We start from the raw sequence: 18,692 nt of genomic DNA, 5'->3' as shown, positions 1-18,692 counted from the left end.
TCATTTTCATAATCAAATTAGTTGATGCATTTTCACCCAGAATCCCATCACAGTTCATCATACAAGCAAGTGTAGTTATTAATGGTAAATTTTTCGTTTAAAGAAAAAAAAAGGAAGCCTTATATAAGATCCACCGGTGGGGTGTGAACAATAATCAATGAATGAGATCGCATCCCGTAAGGGCAGCCTAGCTACACAAAAATGCATAAAACTCCGTATACCAACCACAACAACGCTTGCGCACGCGCTCAAATGGCAGCGACTTCATCGTCTTCCGCGGCCAAGAAACGAATCAGTGATACATTGGCAGGGAACCACCAAAAGAAGGCCCATCCAATCCAATCCACTCCAACGCGGCATGGAAGACAAGACAGATGATTCACAGCTATCTTCTGCTTCTACAAGTTTGATACTTTGTACTGTCCTTTCAGGGAAAAAAGAGCATCAGATTAGTCTGATCTCGGGCGCGTTGAGTTCTTGTGGGAGATCTTGTTGTGGAGTGGCAGGAGTGACGATCGGCTGCCCCGTTTTCTTCTACCGAAACATCGCCAGTAAAGAAGCCAAAAAGACAATAATACGGCAATGGGGATCGCCCATCTGCATAAAACGTTGCATGACGGAACTGATTAATACAAGAATGACATGTAAGCTGATAATTACGCGTGCAAGCTTGGAGCAAGAAGGCTACCTGTCCAGATCGAGAATGGGGCTATATACGATAGTTTCCCACGAAGAGACAATGATGTGCCAAGCTGGATTATAGTACAATGACTCTGCTGACCAGAACATCCTCGTGTACGTCTCCAGGAAGATGAACATCACCCAGGCAACAATCTCAAGTAAAAAGAACTTGATGACAAAGCGCCCAATAACAACCATGACTAGGGAGAAGGTTACCAACCAATTGAAGAGCTTGTTATTGTACTCCTTGATAAAAAGAGCACGAGACTTGACAAGCATCTGTATGCGATATCATATCAGAGTTTATTTAGATAAATATCATAATTAGCAAGAGTTAGAAACAACCTGCAGATTGACAAGAAAAAGGGGTAATACATCACTTCGCATAATTATCTCTAAAAGCAGTTTGTTCTCTGCTTTCCAAGGCAAGAACAGCATATGTTATGGCAAGGCCCTAAACTTATGCATCAGCTCACTATCTTACATGATTCTTTTATCTATTGATAGGTCAGAAAAAGGAACTAGAGCACTATGTTGCAATATTTTCCAAAGGGCAATATGAGATAAATTTGTTGATCTCCAGGAGTAACTATATGCGAAAATGGTAAAATGTGTTCGAGTTGGTGAAGAAGTTGTACGTTTCTATAAATAAGCGAAAAGAGCTCCTACCTCAATTACTGAGCAAATGGAAAAGTACAGGATGCAAATGGAATTTCACATTTCATCCTTGGGTTATTCCATAGATGTCATGCAAACTATCTTGGGACTGCAGTAAAGGAAACATGTTATATACCTTTGACATTCTGCGCTCGTAGCTTTCCTTTGCAGGGCCCACACATTCCCTTACAAAACTTCGATTGCAGTGAAAAAACCCTGCATTGAACTTTGCCATGGAAGGGAGCTTCAAGACTTGAAGGTGGTCCATTTTATCTTCACATTCTGAGAAGCATGCTTCACACAGCTTTGATGATTGATACTCATTTGCTAGAAGGAAGTTTCTGTACACCTACAAGGTATACCCTGTAAGTATGTAAATATATTATCTTCTATAAGAGATAGAAGTGAAAGTCGATCACAAGGCATATAACAAATGGTACATAAAGGTTAGCAAAAAAAACCTCACTACCAAATGACAGTTGAGAGATCAATTCCAAAAATAGTTTTATAATAGCATAAAAATTAATGCAGTATCATGTGAGGATCCATAACACTTCATTACATCTTAGTTTTTTTTTCTTCTGTCTTAAAATGCATTCCAAACTAATAGTGTTAAGACTACAACTACCAAATGGCAGTCGAGGGATCAATTCCAAAAATAGTTTTATATAGCATAAAAATTAATGCAGTATCATGTGAGGATCCATAACACTTCATTAATCTTAGTTTTTTTCTTCTGTATTAAAATGCATTCCAAACTAATAGTGTTAAGACTACATGCATATTAAAGAAAGGATTTTATGTGTTTTTAACAAACCTTTTTTATCTCATCATCAAGCTTAAGGATTGACTGAGCAGCATGGTGTTTACCAAAGTGCTGCTTATCAAACAGCATTCTAGCTTGATCAATTGCTGTCTCATGAACTTGTTGCAGTCGGTCTACTGGTACTGGTAGACGTAAGCCATCCATTTTATCCCTATACACCTTCAGACAGCGATCAAGAATGGCCTTATTGAAAATTTCAACAAGAGATCCCGTTGATGGAATCTCTCCTTTATTTAATGCCTCGAGAATCTGGAACACAAGAGAAGTCAATAAAAATAATCTAACGGATTAGAGAGATGTCAAGAATAATGACGGTAAGGGTTCTACCTGCTGCAAGAAAGAAACAAATTCCTTTCCATTTAGAGTTTTCCCCTGCACAATTTTTGGTCTTGTGATGGACGCAACGACCTGCTTCAATTCATCCCGCCTTTTTACATATAAGGGGTCAAGCTCTCTGTCATCCATGTCACATAACTTTGTTCTTTGTAGATGCGGCTGTAAAAAGACACATTGATAGTTCATACTTAACATATAACAAGACAAAATTATCACAATCAATCGTACCATACAGAAAAATCGTGATGCTTATCAGCTACATAATAGAAATGTTAAACGGTAAAAAGTGCTTGATGGAGCGAGAAGCGTATAAAACTATAAATAAGATTAATGAGGCACTGCATGGATGTCGGAAATGCACCTGGGGCAGGCTAAAAGCAGTGCTGTTGTTGCCCATAACTGCCAAAGAATCTCTAATTTGATTAACCTAAAAAACACAGAAATCAAGTTGAGGCAGTGGGATTCATTGTCTTCTGGTAAAAAATGTACGCACTGTAAATAACTGTACCTCATCAATATATTTGTCCCCTGCAGAAATTCATTAAAGAAGATCAATCCAACAATGCACAAGACAACTCTAGATATTCATTAGCTATAAAATAGTCAAAAAGGCAACTTGTACTAACCACTTTCGTTAGGTACCCGTTGGAGGGCTTCATTGACCATTTGCTGAACAGATTTTCCTTCTGCTCACAAAAGTTAAAGCACTCAGAGAAAGTTGCATATATTTTTTTTTTTAAAAAAAAAAAACAGTTTAGATAAAATATCAGACACTTTAGACCAATTGGGGAAAAAAATAGAACCATGGCCACTCATGGATACTTATGAAATAGGCATCTTGCCATAGAACACAGTCACATAAAATGGATACCTCAGCAGTATGACACTTCTTACTGGATGTTTGTATCACCATTTCTGTCTAGGTGTCTATAAAATGATTTGAAAGAGTCAACCTCTCACACATTTGAGACCCAAACAAAATGGTGACATATCCATGTGAAGTTTCAAGTATAAAATTGTGACCATCAATCGTATCTGGGTTAAACCTCAGATGCCAGTATGAACCTCTATACAAACAAAATGAGAACCTAAACAGCTAAACCATGCTTATAGTTAAAAAAGAAGAAGCAAGAAGCAACTTACGCAGGAAATCCCTCTGGATAAGCCAAAGAAGCTTTGCTGGTTCAAAAGCAACATCTTGCCCCTGAAAAAACAAACATATGTCATTAACAGCTTCACAGAATTCTATTTCTATTTCAATTATCCAGATAGATCCATGGAGATGGAACATTACCTTCACTCTGCTCACCATGATGCACATCAAAATTTTCAGGAAAATTGTTAGTGATAAGAAAGGAGCAAACTGCAAATGAAAATACAAAGAGGCAAACAAACCTTCCATAGAATTCTTCTGCAATCTCAACAGCAAATGAGAGCCTAGATATATCAGCTTCACGCACCTGCAATGCCATAACAAGTAAAAGTCTAAGCACACACAAACAGACAAGTGAGTTTATGCGTGTATATGAGTAGAGAGATAGATTACCGTCTCAGGAAGGTTGTAGATTAGCACTGAACTCAAGACAGTTGCCAAAGCAAATATCCTGCCACAAAAGAAATGAATAAAATGATACCAACAACAATGTAACCTTTCTATCATAGAAAAAGTAAATGGGAAACTTCTTCACATTCCATTTCTGCACACAGACCTATCATCATATACATTTGACTTCCCAACACTCTCAAATCCTTCAGTATCAAGGTAAAGGACAGACACTTTTGAACCATCAATGTCCATTTCAACAGGTGTACCCCAAATCCATATACCTGTAACAATTGAACAAGTATGATTATAGCTTGTTAGACATCAATCAGCAAATAGAAATACAGATTAAAGACATTAAAACAAGCAAAAAAGATGTCCACCTTTAGTTTTAGTATCTCGCATATGACCAACTCCGAAACCTGCATAGTTGCCATGTTTTCATTAGCCCTAAAGGTCTCTTAGTCCTATTATGCATCTCAAACACCAGGAGTAGAGTCTACCTTTTTCACATGATAAAGAGAGAAGCTGGTTGAGGAGAAAAGACTTTCCAGATCGATATGGACCAATGACCTACGTTGAGAAACAAAATCAATTTTATTCACCAGCATACCTTAATATTGTGCTTCAGTCAAAGTAAAGCTCTTCCAAATACTAAGTTCAAACTTACACCAACAACAGCAATAGGAGTTTCAATCCTTCGAATTGCGTCTAGACCTTGTTGTGAGAGACGGAGCTTAGTGTGGCCATAATCTGGCTCCACAATTGGAAATCTGTACAGGTATACACATTTGATACTCAATACCATGTTTACAGCAGAAAATTCACAAACATCATAGTAGCAAGTGAACAAAACTGTCTGCATGAGGATTTTAAGGATTAAGTAACCTCTTCAGTCAACTCACTGAACCCTCCAGTGTTATTTACGGAACACCTTTATATATGTTTGTTTGCAGTGTGGCATAATCTACGTCAAACTTGCGCTCATTTAACAGACAAGGAAATGTAAATTTCTTCCAAAATTAGTGATGTTTGAGAGAAATTAGAAATGTAAATTTCTTCCAAAATTAGTGATGTTTCAAAGAAATTAATCGACTTCCAGCCATCCGGCAAGCCATAAGCCTAAAGCATATCTTAATATAACTATGGAGAAGTAGAGAAAAAATAAAAGTGCATTCATCAATCAACTACAGGAAGAGTATAATTCATCAAATTAGTCATTGTTCAACTGAAATTGAAAATTCAATACTGCTTCAAGGTTGCAACAGTTGCAATCGCTCATAAGTCATTCACTAACGAATTTCTAAAACACCCATCGACTTGGCATTTTTCATGTACTGGAGGCCCCAATGTACCAACCACCTAATATTCCTCGACATCTCACCTAACTAGCTCTTTCAACTCCCCTGCAATGGCCGCATGAGACAGGCATGACAAAACGATGACAGATTGGCAACGAGAACCCGACCAGAATTAGCTTCATTGCACCGTACGAATCCCGTAGCTGAGCGCGGCTCACCAATCTACAACGAACTGCCATTGCGTTGCATGCATCCACCCAAATCATTCAAGGCCAATCGATACACGCGCAAATGCTAGCACTATACGAAAGCATTGCGCAATCCAGCGCGAAATCCCACCCCCCAAAAAACACGAGCACCGAGATTGACGCAGCCACCAACCAAGCAGGGACCACGAAGCGGGAATCGGATACTCACGCGCGCTCTAGCTCGTCCGGCTCGAGGTCTCCCGCGGCGGCCGCGGCGAGCCAAACCAGCGCCACCGCGCAGATCCCGGCGGCCCACCGCCCCATCTCCGCGCTTGAGCCAAGCACCTCCGCGGCTTCACCACCACCACCACCTCCTCCTCCTCCTCCCAGATCTCCGCCCCCACGAGCAAGCACGACACCCCAGGCGCCCCCAATGCGGCGAGGGCGAGCACCAATGGCCCACCTCCGCCGCCGCCGCGTCAACCGCCAACCCCCGGGCGAAGGATCCAGCAAACGAACAGCAACCCGCGACGCGCGCCGGGATCCGGGGGCTAGGGTTTTGGGAGAATGGATGCGGAGTTTGCTTCCACGGCAAGGAACTCGAGATTGGAGACGACGACGACGAGGTCTCAGGGTGGGAGGAGGCAAATTTGGGGGGAAGGAGGAGTAGTGATGCTCGCGTCGCCTCGCTTCCGTATTTAAGCGGGCATTTGTTTTTTTTCTCCTTTATATCGCGTGATCTGGATTAATACTCCATAATTTTCGTTAAGCTTAATTAGCGACATGCTGCTGATTGGTCGCGGGGTGGTCGTGGCGTCACCCGGGCCCACGTGGCAGTGGGTGTGGATGGGGCCCACGTGACAGCCAACGACTTCCGACGTGTCGGCGTGAGTCGTCGGCGATGGCGGATTTGGGAGGGATATCTCTCCCCCGTGCTCGTCTTCCTTCCTCCTCCCTTGGGATGTGAGAAAAACCCACGTTAGCGGGCCCACATGGCAGTGACTGGTTGGCTACTTGGCTCCACCGCTGCTACTGGTACGGACGAATTTTTGCGAGAGCAGTAGAGCAAGTTTGTGATGGGACTGGTGGTGAGGTGCATGACCGACCATGCCCGTTCGAAGTAGTAGTACAAAATGTACTGGGTAGAGATATTCATTGCACGAGGAAATTGTACTTTCGTGACATTAGAGTTTGACATCCTGTTTAATTCATTGCCAGAACAAACCTTTACAAGTTTTTTTTTTATCAATACCAAATTTTTGACATTACCAATTTTTGTATGACAAGATAAAGTTTGGTGGTGTTTGGCTTGATGCCTTTCCAAATTCTAGTTGAAGGTTTTGGATTTATCAAGTTTTGGTGGAGTTATGGTAAAATGATGAGTTTAGTTTGTTATCTTACCAAGTTTTGGCATTACTATAATTTGGAAAGGTTAAAAATAGCCATAGAAAGAACGAGCCTATACTTTTCCTTTCTCCATGATCCATTAAACGGCATAGGAAAAAATATGAAGTATTTACACTTTGACAACGTCAGACATTTGTAGGAAAAAATTATGAAGTATTTACACTTTGACAACATTAGACATTTTTTGTACTATCAATTATCAACCAGATAACAATTACGCATATCTCTTTTTCTTTTATAAATATCTTTATCGTTTTTAATTTGGAGTTGTTGACTTTCATTCGATATAAATTTGGGATGATTTCTATAAAATGTTGGCCCATCAAATCCGCGTATGCCTCCTTCTCCTCTAGCTCTATCGAGTCACGGCAAATTCAATGAGGTCGCATCAGCTCTGACAAGTTAGGATTCAAGGTATGAAGAGAGTTGTGGGAGGAAGGGGTATCAAAGTTTAGAGGGATGACCGTGGGACGGTGGTGGACATAGGTGAACAGCAAAGCGACAATAAAGGCAACCGTAGAAAATAGAGAAGACCATGGTGGCAGAGGAACCACATTGTTGCACGGCTCGAGGAGGAGGAGATCGGATGGACGGGCCTTGCTGACACCGACGAGGCCAAGGGGCGGTGAGCTCGATCTGCTCCAGTGGGAGAGAAGAAGAGAGGAGGATAAGGTTACGGTCCCACATAATCTTAATGTGGTTCTAGTTGTTAAACAATTATAAAAAGGTTTTTTACTCAAATATTTTTGCACGTCTCTTTTAAAACAGCACGGTAATTGTGACGTTTTTGATTGACGAACATGCAAATAGAAGTGTGGTATTGTACACACCTACTAGATTCTCGCCATGGATACGGCTCGAGCAACGGCGAAAAAATAATTAATGTATTATTAAAATAAGATATAATTAGCATTTTTATTCCGCTATATGATATTGTGGTTCCGGAGACGTACAATAACAAGATTTCGAATGATCAACAAAGGAGAAGAATATACTGTCGACGTTTGATATCACGACTACGATATTTATATGGTATGGGGATCATTGGTACCAGGGTATATGCGAGTTGAAGTAAAAGAGATCGAGACAGGGATTTTTATACAGGTTCGGGCCCCTAATCTGACAGGTAACAGCCCTACATCCTGTTGGTCGAAGTGAGTGTTGCTCTTTATTCATCTGGACACACAAATACAGTATTTGGGATAACCTATCTAGCTGTCGTTGACTTGGCAACTAGATAACCAACTCGTAGTCGACGATAGGGTAGTCTTCCTCCTCGAATCCGTACTCGGCAAGATCAGAGATGGCGCTAGATCCCTCTTGCCGGCCTCCGTAGACGCCGGATGGGGTATGTCTAGGCTAATATCTGATGTCGATATTTGATTTGTATTGGCTTGTGGCTTTGTGGCATGTCCCCTCTCCTCCTATGGGGGCTTGTATTTATACCCATATATGCCCCCTTGTCCAAGTAAAACTATGGAGATAAATATGGATACGATCCGAGTAGTTCTTGTCGTTTCCATATAGAACTCCATTTGTCCTTCCTTTTCCGGAATTCCTTCTATATACAAGGTTTAATTCCGTATAAGACATGGTATGTGGTGGGCCCTGCCGAGCTTAATCAACTACTATTAGGTATGTGGTATTCATAACCCCGACACATACCACTATATCAAAGCGACACAGCGATGAAAAAAACTAGGCCGGCCGAAGAGAAGAAACTACTACCAACATGGCATCATCCCAAGGCACAACCGCGTCCAACCGGCAAGCTATTATAGCCACCACCAGGGTTCACCAAAACGGTTTTGGGTGGGTTACTGTCACTCCACCGTAAGATGATTATCGCGCTAACCGTGCGGTTATTGCGAGGATTATCGTGGTTTCAACCCTAGTCACCATCTCGTGGCCCAGGCCCAGCAGGATGCGCCGCAGCCAGATCACGTAGGGATTGAAAAGAAGCCTGGCCCAACAAAAAATATCAGGGGAGCCCGGCCCAACTGGAGTACGTAGACCCGTCGTGCTGTGACCATATTGGGCTCAAAGGAAGCTAGCAGACCGGCCCATAGAAATGAACCTCATTGGGCCCGGCCCAACCGTTTCACCCGCGTCGGACATCTAGCGTACAGTAACCAGTAGGCCCACCCTAGAGACTAGATGCTAAGGCAATGCCGGGCCAGGAAGGAGCAGGCCCGCTGGATCCGCCGGCGACTGAGCCCACATCCACGAACACAAACAAAACCAGTCTAGTACTACGCCTCTAGGCCACGGACCACACCCCATGCATTCAATGTCTCCTTGGAGGCCCATCCTATTGTCTCCAGTAGGGCCCTGTACCAGTTAACGATCCAACATTTTCTTCAGTTTCAGATCAAAACCTGCACGGGATCGAAAAGAAGTGAAGTATGTTTGTTTTCCTCTTTACATTTATAACAAACTTAATGAGAAAAACTAAGAACACAAATGCTATATATAAGTTATATGTAAGTTAAAATATACTCCGTAATAGCAATGTAATTATAGTATACTCCTAGTTATATTTGAAGTTTTTTGGAGAGTTTTTTCTTTGTCAAAAATTGTATAGCTAATCCCTCACTAGAACTACTGGCACCAGAAAAGGAGAGGGAAAACAATGTCGCTGGTAGAGAATGTCGCTGGTAGAGACTAGAGAGGGACAAACTGAGTATTACTACCTCTGACGCCGTTTGACTTTTCGACTAACGTTTGACCATTCGTTTAATTTAAATTTTTTATGTAAATATGGAAATATTTATATCATGCTTAAATAACATTTGATGATGAATCTAGTGATAATAAAATAAATGACAATTGCATAAATTTTTTAAATAAGACGAATAGTCAAACATTAGATAAAAAGTCAACGGCGTCATACATTAATATGGAGGTAGTACATTACAACTTCGCTAGATTGGCCATATATATGGAACAGCATCAAACAGCAGCAGCAAACAAACTTGCGGCCATGTAACAATGTAACCTTCGTTTTCCCTTCTTTTACGTGACAGGAGCTCAAGTTTTCGTCCCGTGGCTAAGGAAAACGAAGCTTTGCTTTTGGGTGAAAACAACACAAGGGACGGCACAAGCCACAGGAGAGAAGATATCATCACATCGATGCCTTGCATTTCAATTGAATTTATTCATATTTTTATAGATTGGTTTGAATTTTTCATGGTATCTTCTCCATTACATCTTTCCAAGGATTGAGCAATCTGAAAACAACCTCAGATGCTATGCTCCTGGCTCGCTCGGAAACGAACATGATAAGATGAACATGTACTACTACAACAACAGAATATTTTTTTTCCTTTTATTTTCTTCTTTTACTTTTCAGTTTGTTCTGGGTAAATCACCGGTGGGTTGAAAGAGAGGAAATCAAAGGGAGCGCCTCTCATGAAAGGGAAAGTTGCAAATTCTGGCCCTTTTGTTTTTTCCTTCTCCTTTCAGTTTATTTTCACATATTGTATTCTTTTCCCCAACTGTTTTTTCCCTTTGATTCTGCTTCTTTGAAAAGTTTTCATAGCCATGTTTAATTTGTTTGCCTCTTTTCACTTTTATTCTCAAGCCTCCCGTGAAAAGAAAGATGATTAGCAAGGCTTGTGCTTTTGCTTTTACTTAGAGCTCTCCCTTCTATTCACAAGTCGTTTTTCTCCCGCCTTTAACTTTTCCCTTGAATGTTAAAGTAGTCAAATCTTTTTTATGCGGAGAAAATGAGAGAGAGAAAAGAAGATTATTTTTGATAAATCTTTTGCTATAAACTTGGAACTGCTAGATCAATACTGCCTTTCTTTTTTTTTTTTGTGGATATTACTCAGCCTTGTTGCTTGTCAAATACAGCGGGAGAGAAAATGATACAAATTTAAGAGAGTCGCCCTCATGAAAAAGAAGATTGAAGGTTTGTCTTCCTCCATTATTTGTCAGGTTATCAGCTTTCAAGCAGTCGATTCAACATCTCCATTTTCATTATTCGACAAACCATTGGTGAATCTTCTTTTGAAAACCACAAACTATTCCATTATTCAGTTATACAAACTGTACAATGATACTATCCATAGTACTCAAGTACAGGAGAAAGCTCAACCAAACAATAGGCAAACATCCTCATCATCAGACCACTGTTAAGTGTTAACTTAAGCAATGAAGGATATCACTATTCCAATTTATAATCAACCAATCCTAACAAAAAGTTGCTAAAACAAAAGGCCTAAACAAAGTTGCCACACATGGCACATGCAATTTTACTGCCTTTTTTGACACAAAAAGAAACAAAAATCCATCCCCTTCCCCAACCAAGTACCACCACTACACATCTCTAGTGAGAATAGGTGATGAGAAAGACCCATTCTCTTTTCCTCCTTCTGGGTGTGTTCGAGGAGAAGGGGATTGAGAAGATTGGGGAGATACGTAAAACGAGGTAAGCCATTAGCTCATGATTAATTGAGTATTAACTATTTATTTTCTCCGTTATTTATTTTCTTTTTTACCCCCGGCTACTTTCCTTTTTTTCCGGGACCTCACCTCACCCCCATCGCGGCACAGGTCGTTCTCCTATCTTTTTCACGCCTTGTGTGTACCGCTGAGACTGTGAGGCAGCCCATTCCTTGCCTGTGAAGTTTGGTACTCAGTTCTGTGACCCTGTCACACAACAGAGAAGGAAAGAAAAGTTCTCACATTTCCACTGCAATGATGCCGAGGGGGAGATAGTGAGAGGCCTATAGGCCGAGTTTAGTTACAAATTTTTTCTTTAAACTTACAAATTTTTCATCGCATCAAAACTTTTTTACACACACAAACTTTCAACTTTTCCGTCACATCGAAACTTTCAATTTTAGTGTGAACTAAACACATCCAATAGAGGATTTTATGGACAGTTGAATCATTGGTTGAAGAGGAGAAGGGTGGGGCAACTAGAGATGAAAATGGTCAAAAATGATTTTTTTTCCTCATAAACGATTTCAGCACCGTTAGAAGATTTCTGTATTTACAAAGTGCGCGTAACTCAATTGGTTAGGTTCATTATGGTGGAACCACCTTACCCGGGTTCAAATCTAAGATTTGACATGAGTGCTCGCATTTACGGCTAATTATTTTTTAAGTGATAGGTGACATATTTATTGATAGCATTTGTTATGCGTTCATACGGGTGAGTATGCACGCGCTGTGAGCGACTACATTTATACTGTGTTTCTAGAAAAAAAATCTATATGAAAACAACTATTTAGGGATAACTTTAATATGACGTTGCTGTAAGTTTAAAAACTTAATTTTATATATAGCTAAAGACGAAAACGGTTGAAAACAACAACATTTTTATATTATTCTTACGAAAACAATATCAATATGGTTGGAAATTTCTATACTAATTTCACCCCTAATCTATCTAAATCATTCTCGATCAGTCAAGAAATTTTTTATATTTATCAATTTAACTATTTAGTAAAGTTAAAGTTGATAGAATTTTTTTATTCAAATAAATCAAATTCTACATATGCTAGAATAAAAAATAATAAGAAACCGTACCACTTTTTTTAAATCAAAACTACACTGGAGAGTGGGAAATTTCTTGCGCTGGGCAACTGCAGGCAGCGGGGGTGGGGCGTTGCTTTCCTGAAAGCAAGACGTGCAAACCGTCTCGGCATTGGCGTTGGCGATTACCGGGAGCAGCAGCAGCAACGCGATGCCCCTTGTCGCTCGCGACTACTCACGCTGCACCACGCGTAGTCACACGGACGCGCGCCGCGATAACTCTCGCATCGCACGACCGGTGGCTGGTCGGTCACGGTCAGATTCTTCTCTCCAAGCTCGCCGCTGATGGATTATACTACTACTGCAATTTACCGGGGATGGTGGGCCCGGACCACGGGCTGGAGTGGGGCCCACCTGACAGTGGTGGTGGTGGTGGTGGTGGTGTGGCTACTGCAGACTGGGACTGAAAAGAAGAATCACGGCCAGGCTACAAGTGGTGGTGGCACACCAAGAGGGAACCAAAGCAGCGTTGCACCCTGGCTCAGCTGCAAATGTTACGGTGTCACCACACCAGTGTTAGAAAGGGGGGTTTGGTTCACGGTCACATTCTACCACATCACACTTTTAGCTATCACAATGTGTTAAACATTTGTTTGTTTCACTGACTGGTCATACTTTTTCAATTGCAAACTCGATGTGTCGTGGATTTAATTTTCTTATTAATTTTGTCACACTTTATGTCATCACACTTTTGTGACAGTCAAAACTTGCTTAACCTTAATTGTGCTAGAGTATAACCGGCAATGATGTGTTCATTTCCACAAAAATAATAGAACCCATTAATGCATGACTATTTAAATTTTAATTGTTACAAATTTGAAAATATATTATATCATATTTTAGAATAATGTGTGTATATGTATGTATGTATGTCTTCGTTTATCAATTTTAAAAGTATGCTAATAATACCGTAAAAAATATATGTAGCTTAATCAGAAAACAAGGGGCCAGAGTAGATAAGTTGGCCACAAAAAACACGTTACACACCACACCACACTACCCGTAAGCACAGTAACCATGTTTAGCACGAGTAGCTTCGAGCCGAAGCGAACCATAATAGTAAACCGAAAGAGAAAATGCCACCACTAGTACGTCAGTCAGTGGCGGCAGGCTTTGCACTCACCGGTTCACCGCTCACCGATCATACCAACGGTTGCCGGTTCGCGGCGACGCAGAAGCCACCACTTGGGCACTCGCTGCTCGGCCCAACCGCCAGGTGGTGGTCAAAAGCCGCGGCACCACCACCACCGCGAATCTTTCCATCACCGCTCACCTCCTCCCATTTTCTTTACCGTCCCCGACGCCAACGACGTCATTTTTCAGTTTCACCTCTCCAACCTCTCTCTCTCTCTCTTGCTTTCCTCCCCTGACGCAAGATCACATCAGTTTGCGAGACCTAGGAGAACGAGAAAGGCATCATCCTTCCCCGAGATCGCTCGCGTCGTCTGATCCGGGGGGCACTGCCAAGCACGAAGTGCTCGTAGCACACTTCGAAGCTCGTAGCACAATTCGTCACCCACTTTTTTTTCCCCTGCACGATTGCTTAGGCGTGTCCAATTAACCAACAGTTGCACGAGTACTACTACCGCACTGTGCTTTAGCGTTTTCCCCCTACACAAGTAAAGAAAACAGGTTCACGTGAACTTCTTGTACTAGGCACTGTTTGGAACGCAGAAATTGGTTCGCTGAGTTTTTTACTGGAACATTCATGAGAGCAAGTTTAATAGTATAGCCAACTCCTATATACAAATCATCTATAGCCAATATAATAGCTAGTTCATACAATAGTTGTTTACTATAACTATTAATACTTGGTCTCACATATCATACATACATTACGTTTTGGAGTCTATAATATTGCGTCTTGGAGTCCGTACTGTAGCTGGCTATAGATCTGTAACCCGCTGCTCTTCCCTCTATTCCTTTATCTTTTTAAAATATATTTATACCTGGCTGGCTTATAGTAAAGCTATTTTACCTGTACCTGCTCTAAGCAGGACGAATTGGCTCTGAAATTTTAACCAGACAAATTACCATTGTGAAATCTTGTGGAGGTGAAGTGAGAGCGAGGTAAAGGTCTCTCCACTGGGTAAAGAGAGAGCAGACAGGAATCACGCTATTCCCATGGGAAGGCGTCGCATTTGGCACTAGTACACAGACAGTGTGCAGGCATCGATGCGGTTGCAGTCTGCAGAGTGGTGTTGGGGGTGGCGCGGCTTTCGAGACTGCACGAGCGGAGTCACCCACCCACCTCCTCCACACGTCCACACCGATCCATCTCTCGCTCGCAGTTCTCCGCATTTCTGCCGATTATTTTAATCCGTTTTATTCGGCGAAACGGATGATGACGACGGATGAGGTGGGTCCCATCCGGGCCCACCGAGCAGTAACTGCCACCTCTCTCCCCCTCATCTCATATCTCTTCTTCCCTTGCTTTGATCAGGTGAGAGCGTACGCGTACTGTACTGTACACCTGTTCATCATACCACATCCGTCCAATTTCTCCTTGTTTTCTCCAACGCCATGTACGTGTACCGTTTCATTTTCACCCTAGTGGTAAGTTTGGAACTGAATTGATTAGTGATCACAAATTTGCAGTTTAATCTCATGGATGTCCAATTCAAGGAGCAGCAGAAGAATCTGAGCTAATTACTCATTGTTCATCTCTTCCATGGAGATTACAAGTGCTACAACTTAACAAGGATGGGCGGTAATACTAAAAACTGGTAAAACAAGAGGGAAACTTTTTTTTTAGGATTTATCCAACTACAAGTGGAGAAGCAGCAGAAGATCACGAGGCTTTGCAGCAAGCAAGCAAGTAGCATCACTTGATCACTCTGCTTACAATCTGTAACAGATTACTAGTTCTACTCGGCAGAAGGGGTGAAGAACAGCAGCTTCACAAAAAGCCCCTAATGCTAAAACCAAAAATTACAAGGGTCAAAAAAAGAAGAGGGGGGAAAGGGAAGATGAGAGGGAAAAAAATTGGAACGCAAAGTGTTTTTTCTCTTTTCCGAAAAAAACCCCGGAAAACCCCAAAACACCAAAAACTAGATCCCCAAACGGATCGAAGCGCGCGGTGGAAAAAGAAACGAAAAAGAGGAGAGGAAAACAAAGAAAAGAATCGATGAACTAGTGATGGTAGTGGTGGTAGTAGTTCTAGGAGAGTGGTAGTTATTATTCACCACGCCACGCTCAGAGGACGGCGGCGAGCCCCGTGACGACCTTCGCTTTGGGAGGCTGCTGATGCTGCTGCCACAGCTGCGGCGGCGATGGCGACGGCGGCGGCTTCTTTTTGCTCGCCTCCTCCGTCGGGCGCCACGGCGACGGCGACACCACCACCGTGATCTTCTCCGCGGCGGGGATCTCCCCGCTCTGTTTCCTATCGAACAGGAGCTCGAACGCGCCGGAGAAGCTCGCCGCCGAGACCGGCGTCGCCGTCGCCGACGTAGTGGACGTCACGGTTTTAGCGGCGGCGGCGGCCTTGTCGCCGGAGCGGACGTGCGGGGACAGCCACTTGGCGCGCATGTACTCCGGCTTGCGCCATGGAGGGAAGTGCAGGCCCTTCTTCTTCAGGCTCTGCCGCGCCGCCTCCGCCACGACGGCCACGATCTGCCCGAGGCGGTCCGGTGTCCCCACGAACAGCGGCGGCAGCGCCTGCAGCGCCGCCCGGTACGCCTTGGTCGACCGCGCCACCTCGAACTCCGACCGGAAGTCCACCTCCACAATGAGCCTCACCTCCTCGCCGACCACCGCGTCGATGTACTCATGCTCACCTGCCCGAGATTGACAGATTCCACCGCCGCGGTCAGGGGCCAGCCGGAAAAGAGGTTCGTGTCGAACTGAACTGCGGCGAGGTGAGGTGGGTACCTGCGGGGTACGAGGAGGTCTTCTCCCATCGCGAGCGGCAGACGGCGGCGTCGTAGCCGAGTGCGCGGAGGCCGTCGGCCACCGCGCGGCGGCACTCCGCCTTGCCCTTGGATCCCTTGCAGCACCTCTCCGCGATCCTCGACGCGTCCGCGAGAAGATTCCGCTCCGCGACGCTCGCGCTCTGCACCAAACCCTGCCAAGAATCGCACGCAAAGGTCAAATTCGATTCTACCGACGAAGGGGAAGATTTGGGGCTTCGAAATTCTGGGATTCCGCGTGCGGCTTGCGCGAGGAACAAAGAATTGTGCAGTTACCTTGAGAGACTCCAAGGCGTCGCCGGCGGCGGCGGGGGCGGAGGCGGAGGAGTGGTCGGAGGGGAGGAAGAAGCCCTCCTCGTCGTCACTCTCCTCGTAGTTGCTGCCGTTGAAGCAGTTGCAGCGCCCGCGCTGCGGCCGCTCGACGGCCGCGGAATCCTCCATGAAGCTGAGCACCATGCGGTCGAGCCCCACCGACCCGGCCTCCACCTCACCGCCGGCGGCGGAGGCGGAGACCTTCTCCGCCTCCTTCTCCCCCCTCTCCTTCCCATCCCCGGCGAGCCTCTCCGACGCAGACACCCTCACCAGCAACCTCCGAAACCTCGACACCCTCGGCGGCGGCGCATGCTGCTGCTGCTGCTGCATCGGCGTCACCGGCGGCTTCCCCTCCATGGCGCCGTGGTGGTGGTGACCGTTCTTGAGCTGGAACGGCATCGATCGCATGAATCCTAACCACTACAACCACACCATCTCCGCCAAACCCCCACCCCCCCCCCAAGTAACCAACCGCACCACACCACACCACCACCAGTCCAACCAACCACAGCCTACTAGCACCCGTACTCCGTTGGTTCTCCGGAGCCGGCGGCGGCCATTCTCCGGCGAGCGGCGGAGACGACGCCCTCTCCTCCTCCTCCCTTTATTTTCACAGTTTACACGCCGCGCAAAGCGAAGGTAACAACAAACCACCGGAGCGAGAGGAGTTCAAACGGGAGGAAACCTGGGCGATTTTAAGGGTGAGGTGAGGTGGGGCCCACAATGACGTGGCGGTGCGCTGGGCCCGGGTGCGCAGTGGGTACGTGGCGGGGTTGCGGGAGCCCGTTGGTCGCGGGATGAGGGACACGCGTCCCGCACGGAGGGCGCACGGCCGTTGCCGTTTACGACGGGGTACGCGTGTAAAGACCAACTTGCCCTCGAAAACGGGTGGTGGTTTCCCGAACCGTGTTGGGAGGACGAGGGGTAGAGTGGGGATTTTACTCGGGGAGAGGTGGATGGTGTGCGGACGTGGGGAACGGCAGGAGAGGGGTACTTGTTTATGAATTTCATGGTTTTTAAGATTGGATAGGGTTGTTAGTTTAATAATATTAATGGTGGGGTCTAGTTGCAAATAGGATCATATAGAAATTGCTAAAGGCACCTCCCTTGTACGGCATAGAGTGATAGACAAAGATTTCGGATGCTTTTATAGTAGCGAGACAATAATTTGATTACAAACCATGCGCTTATTTTTTAAAAAACCGTAATGATTAATATACAAAAAGTTTTATCAGATTTTATTTATTCATTGTGACAAACATAAGCCTCCAGATTACTTGTACGGATTTGATTTGTATATATTGATACTGTTTTGTGAAACATACGTTTAGGTGAGTGATGATTAATTTAAGTGTGTAGAACAGAGAAAATGAGATTTAAAACTCCTATGAAATTTTCTTATCCATTTCCTTAGGATTAGAGGATTTGAGCTCACCAAATTCATATAGATTGAATTCCTGTAGCCCAATTTTAGAGAAAACCAAGACACCTTTGAAATGCCCGGAGACCAAAATACAAGAATAGGGAAACACACAGGGTTTTGAATAGGAATGTATGCAAAATAAAGTTTATAAAATACAGGTAAAGCAAAAAATCTTGCATCTTAACCCATATCTCCTAAGAAACTAGAATTCAAGACAAAATTTACGAGTGTTGACATTTTTAACTAAAAATTAACTTCATTTATCCCTAGAAGTCTATAATGCATGATAGATTTATACAAGCTATAGACTATAGAGTGTATAAAACCTGTGTCACTACTTTACAGACAGAATATATTACATGTCATTTTGGGATTGTCGTAAGCTAAATTTATTTATTTATGATCAAGTTTATGAGAAACATCATCATTTTCAACACAAAACAAATATATAGTATAAAATCTATATTTAATTATGGATTTAATATAAATCATTTGATGATGTAAACGCTATTACATTTTTCTACAATTTTAATCAAACTTAAAAAAATTAATTTCAAACCAAAAAC

At 43.5% G+C, this 18,692-nt stretch overlaps 2 protein-coding genes across 2 annotated transcripts; both read right to left on the bottom strand.

The window, feature by feature from the left end:
- Positions 1-57: 57 nt before the first annotated feature.
- On the bottom strand, positions 58-6,233 carry LOC127766245 (uncharacterized). Its single transcript, XM_052291337.1, has 17 exons — positions 5,762-6,233; positions 4,714-4,816; positions 4,547-4,616; positions 4,427-4,465; positions 4,210-4,327; positions 4,047-4,104; positions 3,896-3,960; positions 3,795-3,801; positions 3,644-3,704; positions 3,127-3,186; positions 3,009-3,028; positions 2,862-2,927; positions 2,492-2,659; positions 2,156-2,413; positions 1,475-1,687; positions 689-960; positions 58-597 (listed from the first exon to the last, which is right to left on the bottom strand). The coding sequence occupies exons 1-17, from the start codon at positions 5,854-5,856 to the stop codon at positions 450-452; spliced, it is 1,821 nt and encodes a 606-aa protein (XP_052147297.1). The 5' UTR covers positions 5,857-6,233; the 3' UTR covers positions 58-449.
- Positions 6,234-15,097: 8,864 nt separating this feature from the next.
- On the bottom strand, positions 15,098-17,354 carry LOC127768139 (uncharacterized). Its single transcript, XM_052293669.1, has 3 exons — positions 16,668-17,354; positions 16,354-16,546; positions 15,098-16,259 (listed from the first exon to the last, which is right to left on the bottom strand). Exons 1-3 carry the CDS (start codon positions 17,109-17,111, stop codon positions 15,679-15,681), a joined length of 1,218 nt encoding a protein of 405 aa, XP_052149629.1. The 5' UTR covers positions 17,112-17,354; the 3' UTR covers positions 15,098-15,678.
- Positions 17,355-18,692: the final 1,338 nt, after the last annotated feature.

This window comes from Oryza glaberrima, chromosome 3 (genome assembly GCF_000147395.1).
Source record: "Oryza glaberrima chromosome 3, OglaRS2, whole genome shotgun sequence".
NCBI lineage: Eukaryota > Viridiplantae > Streptophyta > Magnoliopsida > Poales > Poaceae > Oryza > Oryza glaberrima.
Note: the sequence above shows the minus strand (reverse complement) of the source record. Positions and strands in the feature narration are given on the sequence as shown.